General features: G+C 45.8%; 1 protein-coding gene across 1 annotated transcript in view; it reads left to right on the top strand.

The window, feature by feature from the left end:
* The first annotated feature begins 361 nt into the window (after window positions 1-361).
* Window positions 362-16,649, top strand: part of LOC125284724 (serine/threonine-protein kinase PAK 6) — a 33,221-nt gene continuing 16,933 nt past the window's right edge. The window contains 2 exon segments of the mRNA XM_048228840.1: window positions 362-920; window positions 13,419-13,644. Coding sequence (XP_048084797.1) covers window positions 643-920; window positions 13,419-13,644 — 504 coding nt within the window. The 5' untranslated portion in view covers window positions 362-642.

The raw sequence follows: 16,649 nt of genomic DNA, 5'->3' as shown, positions 1-16,649 counted from the left end.
AACCCTGGTGTGTTGGGGGTTGTGGGTTTGCTGGGGCACAGGTGGATGGTGGGATTTCAGGTGATATAGGGGTGGCCTCTTCTTCTGGAATCCAGCCTATACAGACATGTATAGTACACATGCTGGCTGCTGCTTACAGGGTCTTTGCAAAGACAGCCCACGAGAGAGAGAGAGAGGGAGAGGGAGGGAGGGAGAGAGAGGGAGAGAAAGGGAGGAGGAGGGGAAAGTGAGGGCGAGAGGGAGGGGTGAGAGTGGTAATAGACAGACGTAACGAGAGCGAGTGAGCGAGCGAGTGAGAGAGAGACAGAGGGTTGAGAAAGGGGGAGGCAGTGTGTATGAGAGGGACAGAGAGAGAGCGAGAGAGAGAGAGAGCTATCAGTATGATAGAGAGTGAGCGTGCGCGCAAGAAAGAGAGAGAGACAAAACAAGAAAGATAGAAAAGGAGGGAGAGAGAAAGAGGGAGGGAGGGAGAGAGGGGCAAGGCGGCGAAGCTCTCTGTCAGGCTAGGATAAACCCAATCAAACCTGGATGCTAGCACACCTCCAGCATGGCTCACTCCCTTCCGTCAGCTGCCCAGTCGCCTTGCCAGGAGCCGGCCCCCACGCGGGGGCTACTAGCGGGCAGCTGCCGTAGCGGGCGCGGATGTGGAAGCATGCCGTGCCGATCCCCCCCAACCAGAAGCCTCTGAGATGGCCGAGCGTGGAGCGTCTGCCTGGAGGGAGCTACGCATCAGGCTTTCCCGGGCAAGCGGCAGCCTGCAGTCCGCCCAAGCCTCTGCCTCCACCACCTCCTCCTCCACCTCCTCCGCCTGGGCTGCTGCTGCTGCTGCTGCCACCTCAGACTCACACTCAGCCTCCACTGCTGCTGCTGCTGCTGCCTCTGCCTGAAAGCACAGCCCAGCCAGCCTTCCTCCTCTGCGAGTGAGTGTGTGTGTGTGTGTGTGTGGTGTGTGTGTGTGTGTGTGTGAGTCTTCAAGAGTCTGTGTGTGTATGCACACATTCGCTCGCAAAAAGAAAGCCTCTTCCTCCCATAGGAGAGGCTTGCTCTCTCTTGCGCTCGCTCCTCAGTTCGCCCCCGACACCACCACCTCCTCCATCTCCACCTCCTCCTTCTCTTTCTCCTCCTCGCGGCTCTCAGCACAAGGTAAGGAGGCCTGTGTTTTTTTTGTCTGCTAATTTATCCTGCTAGACCCCCCTCCGCTCTCCTCCTCCCGGGAACAAAAGATATTGAGCCAGTGCGGTGGGGGTTGGAGAGGACAGAAGGAGTGTGTGTGTGTGTGTGCGTGTGTGTGTGAGGAGGGTCTATAGTAAAAAGAGAAAGAAGGCTGAGCTTCATTGATGAGTAGCGGGTAGTGTACCGAGGCAGAAGGCATACAGAGGTGACGGGGGTGTGCTAGCAGCGTTGCATCGTGGGGGCTTGACAGAGGAGTGAATGCGCAAAGCTCAGGTGCTAATGAAAGGAAGGGGCTTTAGATGGAGGCAGTTGAGCTTCAGGGGGCAGCGGCAGTAGTGGTAGTGGGGGTGGAGAGGCAGCTAGCAGATTCTGGTAGATTGTCGGGGTTCTCCTTCACCTACTCATCTTTCTGACTCCCATTCCCCCACCCCCTCTGTCTCTTTCTTTTTCTCTCCTCCTGTCTGTGTTTGACTGTGTCTGTCTATCCTTACCTTCCATTGCATGGAGGCGGTCCAAGCAGCCGGCCTGTAGCCAAGGCCAGTGCGTTTGGGATGCCGAGGCACATAAAGCATACACTGACACAGCTTTGCAGATTCAGCCTCTGGGAACTGGGGCAGCTAGCACTGTCATTGAGTATTTGCCGTCATCTTATGCGTGTGTGTACTGTATGTGTGTGTGTGTGTGTGTGTGTATGTGTGTGAAGATGAGTGTGAGTGTACGTGTGAGAGAGTGAGAGCGCTTGGCAGAGCCGATCTTATCAGACGTGCACTGAACTGAACCGGAGCCAGAATTATCCAGATGCTCTGGAAGTGTGCCGCTGAAGGTGGAGGAAAAGTGACTCACTTGAAGCAGGCCGACACGCAAGGTTCTTCAGGGCGAAAACCCTTTTCCCTGCCCCTTTGTACTCTTCTCTTTGTGAATGTGTGTGTGTGTGTGTGTGTGTGTGTATGTTGTTCACGCAAGTTTTCGCTTATCGGTAAAGCAGAGTGCACCTTTGGGTAACACTACACAAAGTGCTGTGTTGTCAATGCAAGCCTACAGCAGAGGTTATGCTAGTGCAAAAGTCTTTTCTTATTCCAAGTAACCAAAATGTGTGCTTAGAGATGATAATATGTTACTGGAGCACAATACCCAGCACAATACCCAGAAGTACAAAGAGCCTAAAAGTCTGTTCCTTTTTAAAACATATCAGGTAAATCATAATATTGACACTAACATATATATATATATATATATATATATATATATATATATATATCTTGTCAGTTTTCCTTATGAATGCTCTTTCGGAATGTGTGCCATACTTAAGGCAACCCAGAGAACCACCTGTCTGCACCACTCTGGTAATGACATGTTACAGAGACTGCAGAAACCAGCCATTAGCATGCATGTTGACCTGTTGGACTGTTCAGTGTAAGCTGATGACAGTGACTGCTCCGCACAGGGACACTTACTGCATCCAGTAGTTCAATACATGCAGACGCAAGGTCTCTGCTGGGAATGTCAAACATGTAGTTTGTCTGCGTGTGGCGTGCGTGTTAGCTGCTAATTCGGTCCACTGTGGTCTGTGACAGACATTTGAATTCGGTCCACTGGGGTCTGTGACAGACATTTGACACTAGCGGTGCAGCTAATGGACTTGTACTGAAATAAACCCCCTTCTCTCCACACGTTCATTAGCTCAGATTAATTGATTGAAGAGGTTACTACTTCGTAATCAGGAAACTACGGTAATCACCTATGAAGAGGAGTGGGGTTGGGGTGAGGGGTGGGTGGGGGTCATGTTTGAACAGACACCTTTAAAGCATCAGTTGCGAGGATTTAGAAGTCATTGTAAAACATAGGCCATATTGTGTGACATTAGGTATTATGCATATGAGTCCAACTGATTAGCATGGTGCATGAGTGTCAACATTAGTGTTTTATCATGTTTTACATAGTGGCTGTGGTTCGGTTTAAGGGTAAAATTAGTGTGAGTGTGTACTTCCAAGATAAGTATATGACATACATACAGGTGTGTAGGACCAGAATTTGGTCTTCTTAACAAAAGGATCTCCTTCTGTTCTGCATACTGTATATCTTCGCTAAAACTGTCAGAATTTGGGGGATATTTCACCCCATTGATATCCTGTCAAAATTGGTTTAAGCGTTTAACAGTTTTTAAATGGCTTTATTTACAGTTTTTCTCGATCGTTTTGATACCTGTGTCAACTCTGACATCACATTCTCAAAACAGTTAACACCTGTGTCTGAACAAAAGCACTCTGGACAAAATGACACATTTTGCTTGCAAAAGGCTGTTACTCTCTCAAAACACTTAAAACATGCAGCAAAAGCAAATCTTGCCTTCAAACACTACAACTTGTTGCCAATTCAAAAACACTCTTTAATCAATCATTACACACTGGGCAACAAAATGCAAAATCTAGTTCTCAAAATGAGCATTTTTGCTATGTCTGTTTCATTACTTTCTCATTTTTCTGGTATCAGAAAAAAACTCTGAAAAGACAAAATGTACTGAATAAAAAAACAAATTATTCGTTCCTCCCAAGATGTAACTGTCATTGACATGTAAGACATACAGCAAACACCTAGCAAGATACTGTACATTTCATTGAACTACAACTTTCATCGAAATAGACATACAGTAAAGACCTTTTGTACTGTTTTCTCCACCAAATAGGCAATACAGTACTTTGTCTAAATGTGCATTAGATCCATACTTGCAAATAGCAACACAGAACAGACATCTCTTATGTAGAATGAATGATTGCTGATTGAAGAATTGTGCAAAGGAGTTTCACACAGGTGTATCAGAAATTCAGACTTATGCAAGGAATCTATACCACCTGTGAAAAGATGTTTTCCTTTTGTTTAGCATGGGAAAACCAATAGAGTTTGGGGCTTTTGAATGACACCTGTGTTAACTGTTTTGCAAAAGGGTGTGAGAAATGTGTGAACCCAAAGAAAATGTGTGAACACATTCGCAAGAGATGACTTCTGCTGTGCAAAGAAAGTAGTCATGAAGACCAAGTGGGTTCTTGTTTACTTAAGCAGGTAAAAGCAATCGAGAAAAACTGTAATCAGTGTTCAGGTTTCTTCAATTCTTCAGGCTGGCTGTATATTTTCATATTTGTTTCTCAGATTTCACGTCCTGTTTGCGTAGGAGATGACATGACTGTGTCAGACACACACAGATTGAAGAGGGTGACAGAGACAGTCAAACAAGGAGAAAATGGACACATGTTATAGTTCAACTAGTGGCATATGGCAGCGTGGAGGATAGAGTGGGGGCAATTTGCACACAAGGGAAACATCACAGACATGTACACACACACACACACACACACACACACACACACACACACACACACACACACACACACACACACACACGCACACACTCGATACCCCTGTGTCTTGTTGCCCTCAGAGCATCCTCAGTCTTCACGGTCTAGTTACCCTGCCTTAGCCACAAAGATGCCACTGTCACCCCAATGACAAATGACACATCTTGTCACAGGGCAGCAGACCCAGTGAAACGCACATGGACACACACACACACACACACACACACACACACACACACACACACACACACACACAGCTGTTTGAGTCAGAAGTCCCATGTGTCACCTCAAACAAGGAGGTATGTGGGGATAGAGGGAGAAGGAACGCATGGAGAAAGGAGAAACAGATGATGAAAGAATGGAGAGAAAAGAGAGAATGGGAGACCTGGACATTCAGAGACAAAGAGAGAGAGAGAACATTCACCATGTAGCCATAATCAAACCGGGAGTGGTGATAACCTGCATTAACAGCTTACAGGGGCTAAGCGCCACCAAATGTGAAACATTTTTGGATTAACCAGTGTCAAAACAGACAGGGGGAACTAAAAATAGGGCAGTGTCTGGTAAAGTTGGGCTTCACTGGATATTGTACAGTGATGGGGTGACCACTGGAGAGAGAGTGAGTGAGTTAGTTAGTGTGTGAGTGAGTGAGTGAATGAGTGAACAAGCGAGCACATTAGTGAGTGTGAGTGAGTGACAGTATGTGAGTATGTAGGAGAGTGAGTGTGTGTGAGAGAAAGGGAATGACTGAGCCTTTGAGCAGGAGAATGAGGGAATGACTGAGTGTGTGAGAGAGTGAGAGAGTATGTGAATGGCTGAGTGTGTGAGAGAGTGAGAGAGTATGTGAATGGCTGAGTGTGTGAGAGAGTGAGAGAGTATGTGAATTGCTGAGTGTGTGAGAGAGTGAGAGAGTATGTGTATGGCTGAGTGTGTGAGAGAGTATGTGAATGGCTGAGTGTGTGAGTGAGTGAGAGTAAGTGAAAGGCGGAGTGAGGGGGTGGGAGATGGTTCTCTAAAGGGGCCGGTGTAGTAAAGCTCTGGAGGAAGCCTCATCACATCAATAAATTAGGCCCCTGAGAGGCCATTTGGCCTGTCTGATTGGACCGGGCAGATGATACCTCTTCATCTGCCCATAGAGAACGAGTATGGGGAGTTTAGCTGAGGGGGATATGATGCTGAGGCGAAGAGGCATCTTTAATTAAAATAATTTCAGCACAGGAGCACAGAAATAAACTTTCTCCTATGGGCATTATGACTTCTCCCACCCCGCATGGCACTGACCTCAGTTCAGTCTGTCACTAGCTCTTTTATAAATAATACAAATATGAGCAAAGTGTGGAGTAAAGCCCTCCCAGCAGTGCATGCGGGGAGGCTGTGTGTTTGCCGGGTGTAAGCGGCTGTGATTGGCCCTGAAGGCGTGCCAGCGTTGCCCGTCTCCTGCAGGAGATTAGGTCCTCAGCACAGCACAACAACACCGCTTCTCTGTCCTGCTTTGGGGATGGACACATTTGTTGTAGCCCATCTTTTTCTTGTGCTTGTTTGCCTGGTATCTGTGTCAGTGTGATCTAGGTGCAGGGATGTTTGCCTGGTATCTGTGTCAGTGTGATCTAGGTGCAGGGATGTTTGCCTGTGTGTGTGATCTGATGTTTCAGTGTGTCAGTGTGATCTAGGTGCAGGGATGTTTGCCTGGTATCTGTGTCAGTGTGATCTAGGTGCAGGGATGTTTGCCTGGTATCTGTGTCAGTGTGATCTAGGTGCAGGGATGTTTGCCTGGTATCTGTGTCAGTGTGATCTAGGTGCAGGGATGTTTGCCTGGTATCTGTGTCAGTGTGATCTAGGTGCAGGGATGTTTGCCTGGTATCTGTGTCAGTGTGATCTAGGTGCAGGGATGTTTGCAGTTGGAGTTTGTTGTCCTTTTTTTTATCAAATCAGCTTCCAGATAAAAACAAATGTCGGTTTGAGGTTGCCACTCCAGCTGTCCTTGTTTTGTGCAAGGAAACAACATTGTCCCCATGAAAGAGAACAACATGCAAACACAGAGGGAGGGTGACACACACCACACCACACACACAAATGCACACAATAAACGAGTAAGAGAGATGACGACATCAGCAGCCAGTAAAAGCCCTGCTGACAGACTGTTCTTTCTTTCTTCTTCCCCCCTTTCTTTCATTTGTTCTTTCCTCTTTATTTCTGTTTTTTGGCCTGGCTTACTTTGTATCATTTTTTTTTTCTATCCTCTGAATTTGTTTTTCTTCTTTCTACCTGCCTCTCTTTCTTTCTGTCCATCTTTCTTTTTTTCAGTCTTTGTTTTTCTCTGTCTTTTTGGGCTTTTCTGCCCCGGCCCACGTCTCTGTAAACACAACAGAGAGGAGGGCCTGTGTTAGTGTGTGTGTGTGTGTGTGTGCGTGTGTGTGTGTGTTCCTACCCTCATCGTCTGCCCTTGAACATCAGACAGCTGTGCCGAGTGTGTCGGAGTAAAAGTTACTCGCTGTACACTGCCTCACCTGAGGCGATTCCTTTCATTAAGATGGCAAGAGATCTCCTGAGAAAGGGAAGAAAGAAATGTCTCTGAAAGGCTAGAGGATGAGAGCATGGGCAGGAATAAGGGGGAGGGGTGATGGGGAGGGAGAGAGAGAGCGAGGGATTCAGAAGGGCATCAAGGATGATTCTGCGCCCTCTGAATTTTTTTTTGCTTATTTAACAGAATGACACATCTGACAGGGCAAGATGAGATGGCAATAACTGCGCCCGAACAAAATGGGGTGGAAGAGTGAGTCTCGGGCCGCCTCAGCGCAAGCACAAAACACATTGATGTCAGATGGGTCATTTCTCCACCACACAACAAAACGCGTTCACTTGGCAAGCCCATAGAGCTAAACCAGGAGGTTTTAAATACAGCCAAGAGGATGATCTGCAGCAGATGACACCAATCTGATCCTTCAGGTCTACCAGGCAGGTTTTAATGGGATTGGAGTACTGTATGTTAGTCAGGATGGAATTGTTCAACTTCTGATATTCTGCAGGAAATGGGCTCAACGTCTTATGATGACGCTATGCGTCAGGAAGTGTGACTTCCTCACCTCAGTAACCTTCATCATAACACTGCTCAGCTTTTTGACTGCACTTGCATTCATGGGATGGATTCTCAAATAAGATGGTGCATCTCCAATTAACATTTTAGTCCAATGCAGAATTTAGTGCTCTCAGTAATGTCTCCTCTTCTAGTAAACCAGCTATCGATTTCATGGGCAGATCAGCAACAACACCACATACAATAGGATCTTATGGTGTTTACAGTACTTGTTCCTTGTGATTTTGTACCATGTAACGTTTCTGTACCAAGAATTTTTTACACAGATAAATATGTAGTACATACCGTATGTGTGTAGATGTAACCATCATAGGAAATAGGACTGCTGTTTAAGTGTATCACCCTCCTGTCCTTTGATACCATGTGTGTGTGAGTGAGTGAAAAAGAGGCAGAAAATGTTTGTGTGTGTGTGTACAAAGGGACAGAAACATCCCTATCACACACACACACACTTTGAGAGGTGATGCAGTCTCATTATACTCAAAGGTCAAACCGGTCACTGTGATGAAGCTGACAGAGGACCAGTCTGTGCTTGTGCGGCCACCACTCCAGTGCACCAACACAAACACACACACTCACACACACACACACACACACACACACACACACACACTGAAAAACAGCTGTTCCGACCCGGTCACTATCTCTGCCGCCAAACAAAATCTATGTGTGTAATTTGGACGGGATTATGCTTATTTGTGCACGGGCGAGTACAAGAAAAGAGGACTACGGAGCGTCTCTCTCCCACCCACACCTCCCAATGTGACACGGATCCAGGACGGAAACTGTGAACGCGAGCCCAAAATTGGATCAGCACAGGGCAAGGCGGGCGGGCGGGCTCGGCGCTAATCCCTCACTAGCATCGCTATCACTACCTGCCTGCTCTTTGTGTGCTTGTGTGGCGTGCCTGCTTGCGTTAGCAGACGTTCCATCAGTTAGATCATTATAACATCACCCCCCCTCTTTTTCTGGTCTTCAGCAAAGAGGACTTAATAGCAAATCTCTCCTCCTCCTCTCTCTTTTCAGTAGTCTCTATTTTCTCCCTGTATGGCTGTCTCTTTTGTCCATGTATGTATGTATTATCAATCTCCTTCAGCCCCCTCTGTCTCACATACAGTCTATTTCACTCTCTGCCTGCCTGTCTGTCTCTATTTCTGTCTCATTTGCTCTCTCTCGCTCTCTGAATGTGAGATGGAGGTTAATTTCACCACCTTCCTCTATGTTCTCCCCCTCCCTCACTCACTCACTCATTCACTGACTCTCTCACTCACTTACTCAAACACACACACACATACACACAGGCTCACTTACTCACTCTTACACACACTTTCACTCATTCATCCCCCAGGTCAGGATTGACAGGGAAGTTCTTACAAGATAGCTCTTTCCAGGGATGCAGTGTGAAGCCTTGGTTTAATGTTGCATGTGGCTAATGGTTTGGACAATAATTTGGATAAGTTTATTTATTTCATTTTATTTTTTAATATTTACTCATTTATATGTTTCACAGTGAGTAGCTTTTCAGTTTCCGCTCAAAGCACCCAGTGACAAGGCTCTTAGTATAATGCCATAATGACCTACCTTTTAAAATTATTTTTTATTTAACCTTCAGATCTTTTCTGTCCTTTACAGGACTACAGAAACCTTGTGTTGGAGAGGCTTTGTGTTACGTTGTATTGCTCAGTACTTTAATGGAGAATTCATTTGACTATTCATCTGGTTAATGGAGAATTAACCACATCAGGCATAATTTCTGGATTTCAGTGATTTTTTTATTTATTATTGTTACAGAAAATGTCACTGCTACTATAACAAGAGATGCTATAGCTAAATGATGTTATTTCCTGAAAGAATGTTGTTATGAGAATGTCATAGGGCAATAGCACCTATCTAGTCAAGTTGCTTTGTCTTCATAAGTAAATAGGACTTGTAACTAATGCCTTTGCTGGTTTAGTTTACTACCGTGGTTCTGTTATTCTTGTCTTTCCTACAGAATGAAAAAATCAATTATCTGTTGTTATCAGCCACACCATAAGCTCAGTGGATTATCTGGGGTCGATAGCAGGGCATGTGCTTGCGATTAAAAGATGTAAATTAATAATGATATCTAATTTTCAATTTATTCTGCAGAGCATGGCATTCAGATGCTTTTTTATAATCCGATTTCAGCTCCTTGATGCACAAATCTGTCATTGTCGAGTCCTCTGAAACAGGAAACCGGGCAGGCTTTAGAGGAAGTGGAGGGACCAGAGGGAGCTTTCCCCCTTTAAAGCTAAAACTAAAATGGGGGCATACATGAGAGAAGAGCCACACACAATCACAAACAAACATACTGAAGACTGAATCTTTGCTGTTAAAAATCCTTTGAAAAATGGCTTTAGAAGCAATGGACCTAGTATAGCAGAGCAATAGAAAGCAATAGCAATAGAGAGCTACGTCCTCTGCTAATATAGCTATATATATATCTATATGTACCAGGCTATCTAACTGCTGTTGAAGTGTCTGTAATGTTGCGGCCACTGATGCAGTATACACAGATTGTGTTTGCGATAGCGGTTGGCAATACTCTTATGGTTTGCACCCAGGGTTCAGGGGGCAGGCTCAAGTTTCACTCCCCCCATAAACACCTATCGATCTGTTTGGGTTGGACAAACAAAAGCTTTGCTAGTAAATATTTAGGCTCCTGTTGATAGTATCAGTACAGCTCTTCACAGAAATACAATATGACGTTTCAGTGTGATAGCATGAAGCCCACTCCATAGGGAGAGAAGGGAGCTGAAGGATATTGCTAAAGTAAGTCACACAGTCTCTCGGGACTGGGCTGTATTGCAGTGTTTTACAAATAGACAGGGTTGTGTGGATCTGAAACATTTAACCTTAGGAATACACAGCTTGCTCTTAAATTGGCTTTAGGGAATTGCATGGGTCACTGTCCATATGGGGACCCATGCTTGTCATATATTGAACAGGGAGTGAGTTGTGTTCATGTAAATTGTAAACTGTTGGTGATTATTCTCTCCAATGCGATAATTTTTTATCACTAAGTCTTCCTGGTACTTACAGTACTTTGCGAACATGTTCTTCAGGATTAACTGTCTGAATCACAGGGCTGAGGATGGCAAAAAGCCTTTCTGTGTTTTAGGCCAATAGAAAAAAAACAAGGTTCCTGTCACAGAAATGCACCACTCCACCACATACACACTGTTGCCCACATTTGTTATCAACCACCCACCCACACACACATACACACACAGACACACGCACACACACACACACACACACACACACACACACAAACAAACAACCACAAAAACCTTTATACACATGTACATACATTCATTTACATTCACATTCACATTCACATTCACATGCACATGCACATGCACATGCACATGCACACACACACACACACACACACACACACACACACACACACACATAGAATATTGCATACAAAATCATTTTATCATACCATCCTTAAAGGGGACAGTTCAGTTTGTCCGTCCTGCATTAGGGTGGGTCCATGGGGAGACCACAGGACATGCTTACAGTATGCAGCATATTAGAGCACTTATTGAGTTATCCATGAAGGACTAGGGAGTCTGACGTTGTATGTGTGTGTGTGTGTGACCAAGGGACACTCCTATGTGTGGGTTTCAGTCTTATCCTGCTTGCATGTGATTCAATTTGTGTGTGTGTGTGTGTGTGTGTGTGTGTGTGTGCACGCATGCTATAGCCTACATGCCTCGCATGCATGTGATCCATTTTTTAACGTTAGTGCAAGGGCGTCTTAAAGATCACATCTATAGATATGAGTAGGATGCCCTTGCATGCATGTCATTGCGTGTGTGTATGTGTCTTCTTTCATAACTTGTCTCAGTTGTGTGTGTATGTGTCTCAATCATGTGAATGCTTATATTGAACTCCCCCTTCACCCCCCTCCCTCCCCCTCTCTCTCTCCCTTTCTCTCTCTTTCTCCCTCTCTCTTCTTCCTCTGGCCTGTCCCAGTGAGTCAGGCTGATCCTGCACATGGATGCGGGCTCCATCTCTCTGCTCCGTGCTCCCCCCTGGGATGCAGAGAGGAGGCTGGGGGCCGGCGGCCTGCTCAGTCACTGATACAACTCATAACAGGCCCCATTACAGCTGATTACACAGTGTCTGAGGGCCAAAGCACTGTGACATGGCAGAGCAGGAGGAGGGGGTAGAGAGAGAGAGAGCGCTGATGAAGAAGGGGCTTCAGGGGACAAAAGGAGAGTGAGAGAATTGGGGATAGAGACATGAATATGAAGAGTGAAAGGGGGAAAAGAGAGGCAGTGCTCATTCATTTATTCAGCGTCTCATCTTATCTGTTAAATTCTTTCTTGGCGTCGGCGTTCGATCTGTCCTCCAGCGCCGGCCGGGGCCTCGGCTCATGTTTCTGCATCCATCTCAAAATCGAGCATCTGCTCAGCTGCTTGGTGTCGCGTCCAAGTTCTTGGGCCGTATCATAACAAGAGCGCCCGCATCAAACGCCCACTACAGGGGCGCTGGCTCCATGGGTGGGAGGCGACGTCGCGGGCACGCTAACGCTCACGGTCGCGCTCACACTCACACTCACACTCGTGCTCACTCTCGCTCCGTCCCCAGGACCCACGCTGCGTCGCCTCATCAATATTTATGATTACATCGTCCATTAAGTCCAGCCGAACACTAAGTCAGCAAGACTGTGCGTCACATTAACCATCAAAGGAGGCCCTTTCTAGGATGAGTGTTTGCACAAGTGCTTGACTCGGCCCTTCATCACTATGGAGTGGGGAGAGAGAAAGAGAGAGAAAGAGGGAGAAAGAGAGAGAGAGAGGGATAGACAGATAGAGGAGTGGGGAGAGATAAAGAGAGAGAGGGATAGAGAGGGAGGGAGAGAAAAGGTGAGGCGGGGAGGGAGAAGACTCATTGAATGCCCTCCAGAGTAAGAGGACAAACTACGAGGAGAGGGAAACGGGGTTAAAAAGATAAAACAGCACAAAACACAAGATGTCCTGAATGACTATTTTCCCTGGAAATAAGGAAAGTGGACGCTTGGTGGGCAGGGTACCCTTGGGAGCAGTTGCATGGCAAGTCTGAGGTTACGGCGATGTCGGTGTCTTTGTGGCATGGGCCTTTTCTCTCCCTTTCCTCTCCTCGGCTAATGCACTGTTAACCCTCAGGCCTGGTCCAGCGGCTCACTCAAGTGCGCTCTGCTCAGCCTGTCAGATAAAGGCCATGAGAGGAAGAGCGAGCCCTAATTGAGCAGATATTCTTCATTTCGCGTGGGCACACACACCCATCCCCACCCCCACCCTCCATCCTGCTCCCAGGCAAGTAGAGAGGCTCAGATGCCACTAAGGCAGACAGGAAAAAGCTTGTCCGACCCGACTTAAGCATTTTAGATGAGGGATAGAAAATGCTCATTGCGTAGCCTTGCAAGAGGCAGAAGCGCAGCACTGGAGGTTCTAATCCAGGGAACATAAGCAAGCTTGAAATCAGCACTGGTGTAATTTTAGACTAACATTTATAGCTGTGTGTTTGGTGTGCTTGTGCGCCAAGGGAGCGAGCTCGTGACAGCGTTTGTGGATTTTGACCATGCTTGATCAGGGTACATGAGCCTGCTTCTAAGCCCACAAGGTGCCTTTCATCTTTTCCGGAAGCATCCGGCGCAGATATATTAAAAGTGTCTATATGTGGCACCTGCACTGAAAAAACCCCAAAACCAAACAGAGAAAGAACAACAAAGTCACATCGCGTGTCTTCGATTAACAGACCGCTTTTTTTTATTATCCTGACAGGTTTCCGTGTATAGAGCTGACGATGTTCCGCAAGAAGAAAAAGAAGAGACCGGAAATATCAGCGCCAAAGAACTTTGAGCACCGGGTCCACACGTCGTTCGATGCCAAGCGTGGTTGCTTCGTGGGCCTGCCAACCCAATGGCAGAGCATCATAGAGAACCTGCGCAGGCCCCGGCCCATGGTGGACCCATCCAGGATAACGCCGGTGGAGCTCAAACCAAAGAAGGTACCTCAGCACGGCTCTGGTCACGTATGGCTGGGATCACGTGTCCTGGTCCTGAGTATTTGTATTGTAGAGGGGCTGTCATGCTTTGATTGCCTGGCCTGTACAGTACATTCATGTTCTTATGTGACTTTATGGGTCATGTCTCCTGAGAGAGACATTTTTAATCTCTACTGATCTGCCTGGTAGGGCAAAGGTTAACTGAGACATTCTAATCTCACTGCTTATCTAATCAGAAGTATATTAATGTCATTTATGGCAGTGCATTGGTGAAGCCACTCCTTACCTCCTGTGTTTGATTATACAAATAAGTCATATTTATGTAATTACACTATAAATGTCTCTCTTTTTTTACTAGCATACAGTTTTACTGTCATGCATACATTGCCATAAACATACATTGCATTGCATTAGACATTTGTATCTGTTTTCAAATTTCCCCATACAATCTATAAATATAGCATTCTATGTATTCATCAAATTGAGCTAGAATGCTTTCAGTGTAGAAGTGTTTTACTTAGTGAGCGTGTGAGAGACTGTGAATCTGTTCTAGCATCAGCTGGTGGATGGAGTAGGCGATGAAGCCCAGATTGTTTTTATGTAACTGCAAAGGTGTCTGGAGGTGCAGAGTGCCTGTTGTGTGTAGTCATGCCTGTCTCTCAATTAGGCCTTTTTTCTTAGTTAACTACCTAGAAATAGAATGACGTTTTTATTTACCTCCCCACTGATTACTGCTGTGCCTGTTCCGTTCATGTTTCTATGTGTTTTCTTAGGTCAGGAGTAATGTCTTCTTTGTGTTATCTGTGTTGTTGTGTAGTATGTTGTAGGGACACTTTGTTGTCTTGTTCCAATTACACTTAAGGTGCAGGCTACCAGTTAAGAGGAGGCAGGCTGGCACGTTGATTAGCAGGCACTACCCCTGGATGGTGCAATCCAGTGACATATGAGTACACGCCAGGACATTGCAGCTGAACGTTCTCCATTGTCTCACTTAAAAGCGAGATCAGAAAACAGCACTGAGGACAGCATCTCTCCCTCTCTCTCTCCCTCTCTCTCCCCCTTTCCCCTCTCTCTTTCTCTCTCTATTTCCTCTATTTCTCTCTCTCTCACACACACACACACACACACACACACACACACACACACACACACACACACACACACACACACACACACACACACACACACAAACTTGCGCACATTAACCACACTCACAAAAACACACACATATGCAAACACCCCCTTTCTGCTCCCCTCCCCTCTCTCTCCCTTTCTCCCCCTCTCCTCCCATCCCTCCCTCTCTCCACTTGCTGTCATATTGCTTTCTTATCTATCATGAGGCTGGGCTAACGACCCTGCTGTGTACACTGACTGTACAACGCCAGTCCTTAGAGGGGCTGCAAGATTTATTACTCCTCGACGGCAATTAATAACGATCCGCCGTGCCTACTGCCTACCCACCCACAGCAGGCCCAGCCACCAAAAACTGCAGGAGCAGCAGAGAGAGAGAGGAAGAGAGGGAGGGAGGGAGAGAGAGACAATAGGAAGGAGAGAGAATGGGAGTATGTGTGAGAGAGAAATGGAGTTGAGAGAGAAGATAAAGAGAGATAGAAAGAGATATGGATTAAGAGAGAGGAGAGACAAAGGGTGAGAAAGAGAGAGGGTAGGGGACAGTGAACAGAAGAAAGAAAGGAAGACAGAGAGAAAGAAAGAGTTTGAAGGAAGAAAGTGTATGTGTATTAGTGTATGAGAGTGTGTATTTTCTGTGCTTTTGAATGTACAGTATATATACTGTAGTCTACTGTATGTGTGTGAGAAGAGAGCAAGAGAGGAAAAGAGAGATAGAGACAATGAGAGATTCACCTTCCAGGTCCTGGGGTTTCCTCCTGGAACGTCTACAACCACGCAACACAGAGCAAAGTGGGGGAAATCAGTTCATGTGTTTCCATCGGCACATTGGACGGGTGCGGGGTGTGCGTTCTGAAACGGCCTTGTCAGCTCGGGGCCATGTGTGCGGCGGCATATGGCTGTGAGCTGTGATATAAGATGTGGATTTGCAGCACTATGTGGGATAATCTGCTGCCGTGCTGAGAAGTGCTGCAGTGTCCTGAGGGGAAACAGTAAAGGGTAAACAAGCACCAATATTACACGGCAGCACTCCGGAGTGGAGCAGAACAGCTCCGTACAGCAGCAGTAGTGATTTAAAAGCAGCATCAGTGGAGCAGGAGCACCTTGTGTTTTAGTTCAGTGTGGTGTTTTGGTTTAGAAACATGTTTATATTCGCATCGTCAGTGCAAGTGTGTCTCAGTTAGAGGACAAGGTGAGATGTGAAATGTGGCCATGGCACCTGAGCATATGTGTCGCACAGGACAAGAACAGGGACGGACAGAAAGACAGACACTGATGCAGAAAAGTCAGGTGTGCACTCTATAAATAGTGCACTTAAATGTATTCTGAAATGTACTAAATGCACTTTTGCTTATGTGCTAATGTTTAGATAAGTTAAAAACAGTAACACTAACACCTAAGTACGTTTTGTAAATGTTATTAATATAAAAAGAATACTTTGATTCACAATCATTCAACCATTCAATCAATCAATACATCAATCAGTTTATTGAGAATTAAAGTTTTTTTTACAATCGCTAACATTCTTTTGACTAGCCTGACGTCGTCATACTCAATTTTAGTCAGAATTTGAGTCTGATACTGCTCCATTGGGATTATGGTGTGTTTTTCAACAGGGGTTCTTCTTCTCCACAAATGCCTTAACATTGTTTTCTGGTTATTGCGCTGTCAATATCTTGTACCACAGACATTAGGAAGAATGTTGTTAGGAAGAATGAGACGCTTTTTATTTAAATGTCACTTACAAAGACATCGTACCATACTGAAAGTTAATATTTTGTCACTAGCAACATCTGTCCTCTGTCAAACACAGTTGCATTCAGCTCTGAACAAAACCGGTCAGGAGTTCTGGTCCAAACCGTGACTCTGAACATCTTGGG

The sequence above is a fragment of the Alosa alosa genome, chromosome 19 (assembly GCF_017589495.1).
Source record: "Alosa alosa isolate M-15738 ecotype Scorff River chromosome 19, AALO_Geno_1.1, whole genome shotgun sequence".
Lineage (NCBI taxonomy): Eukaryota > Metazoa > Chordata > Actinopteri > Clupeiformes > Clupeidae > Alosa > Alosa alosa.
The sequence above is the reverse complement of the archived record's forward strand: the minus strand, read 5'-3'. Positions and strand labels throughout refer to the sequence as shown.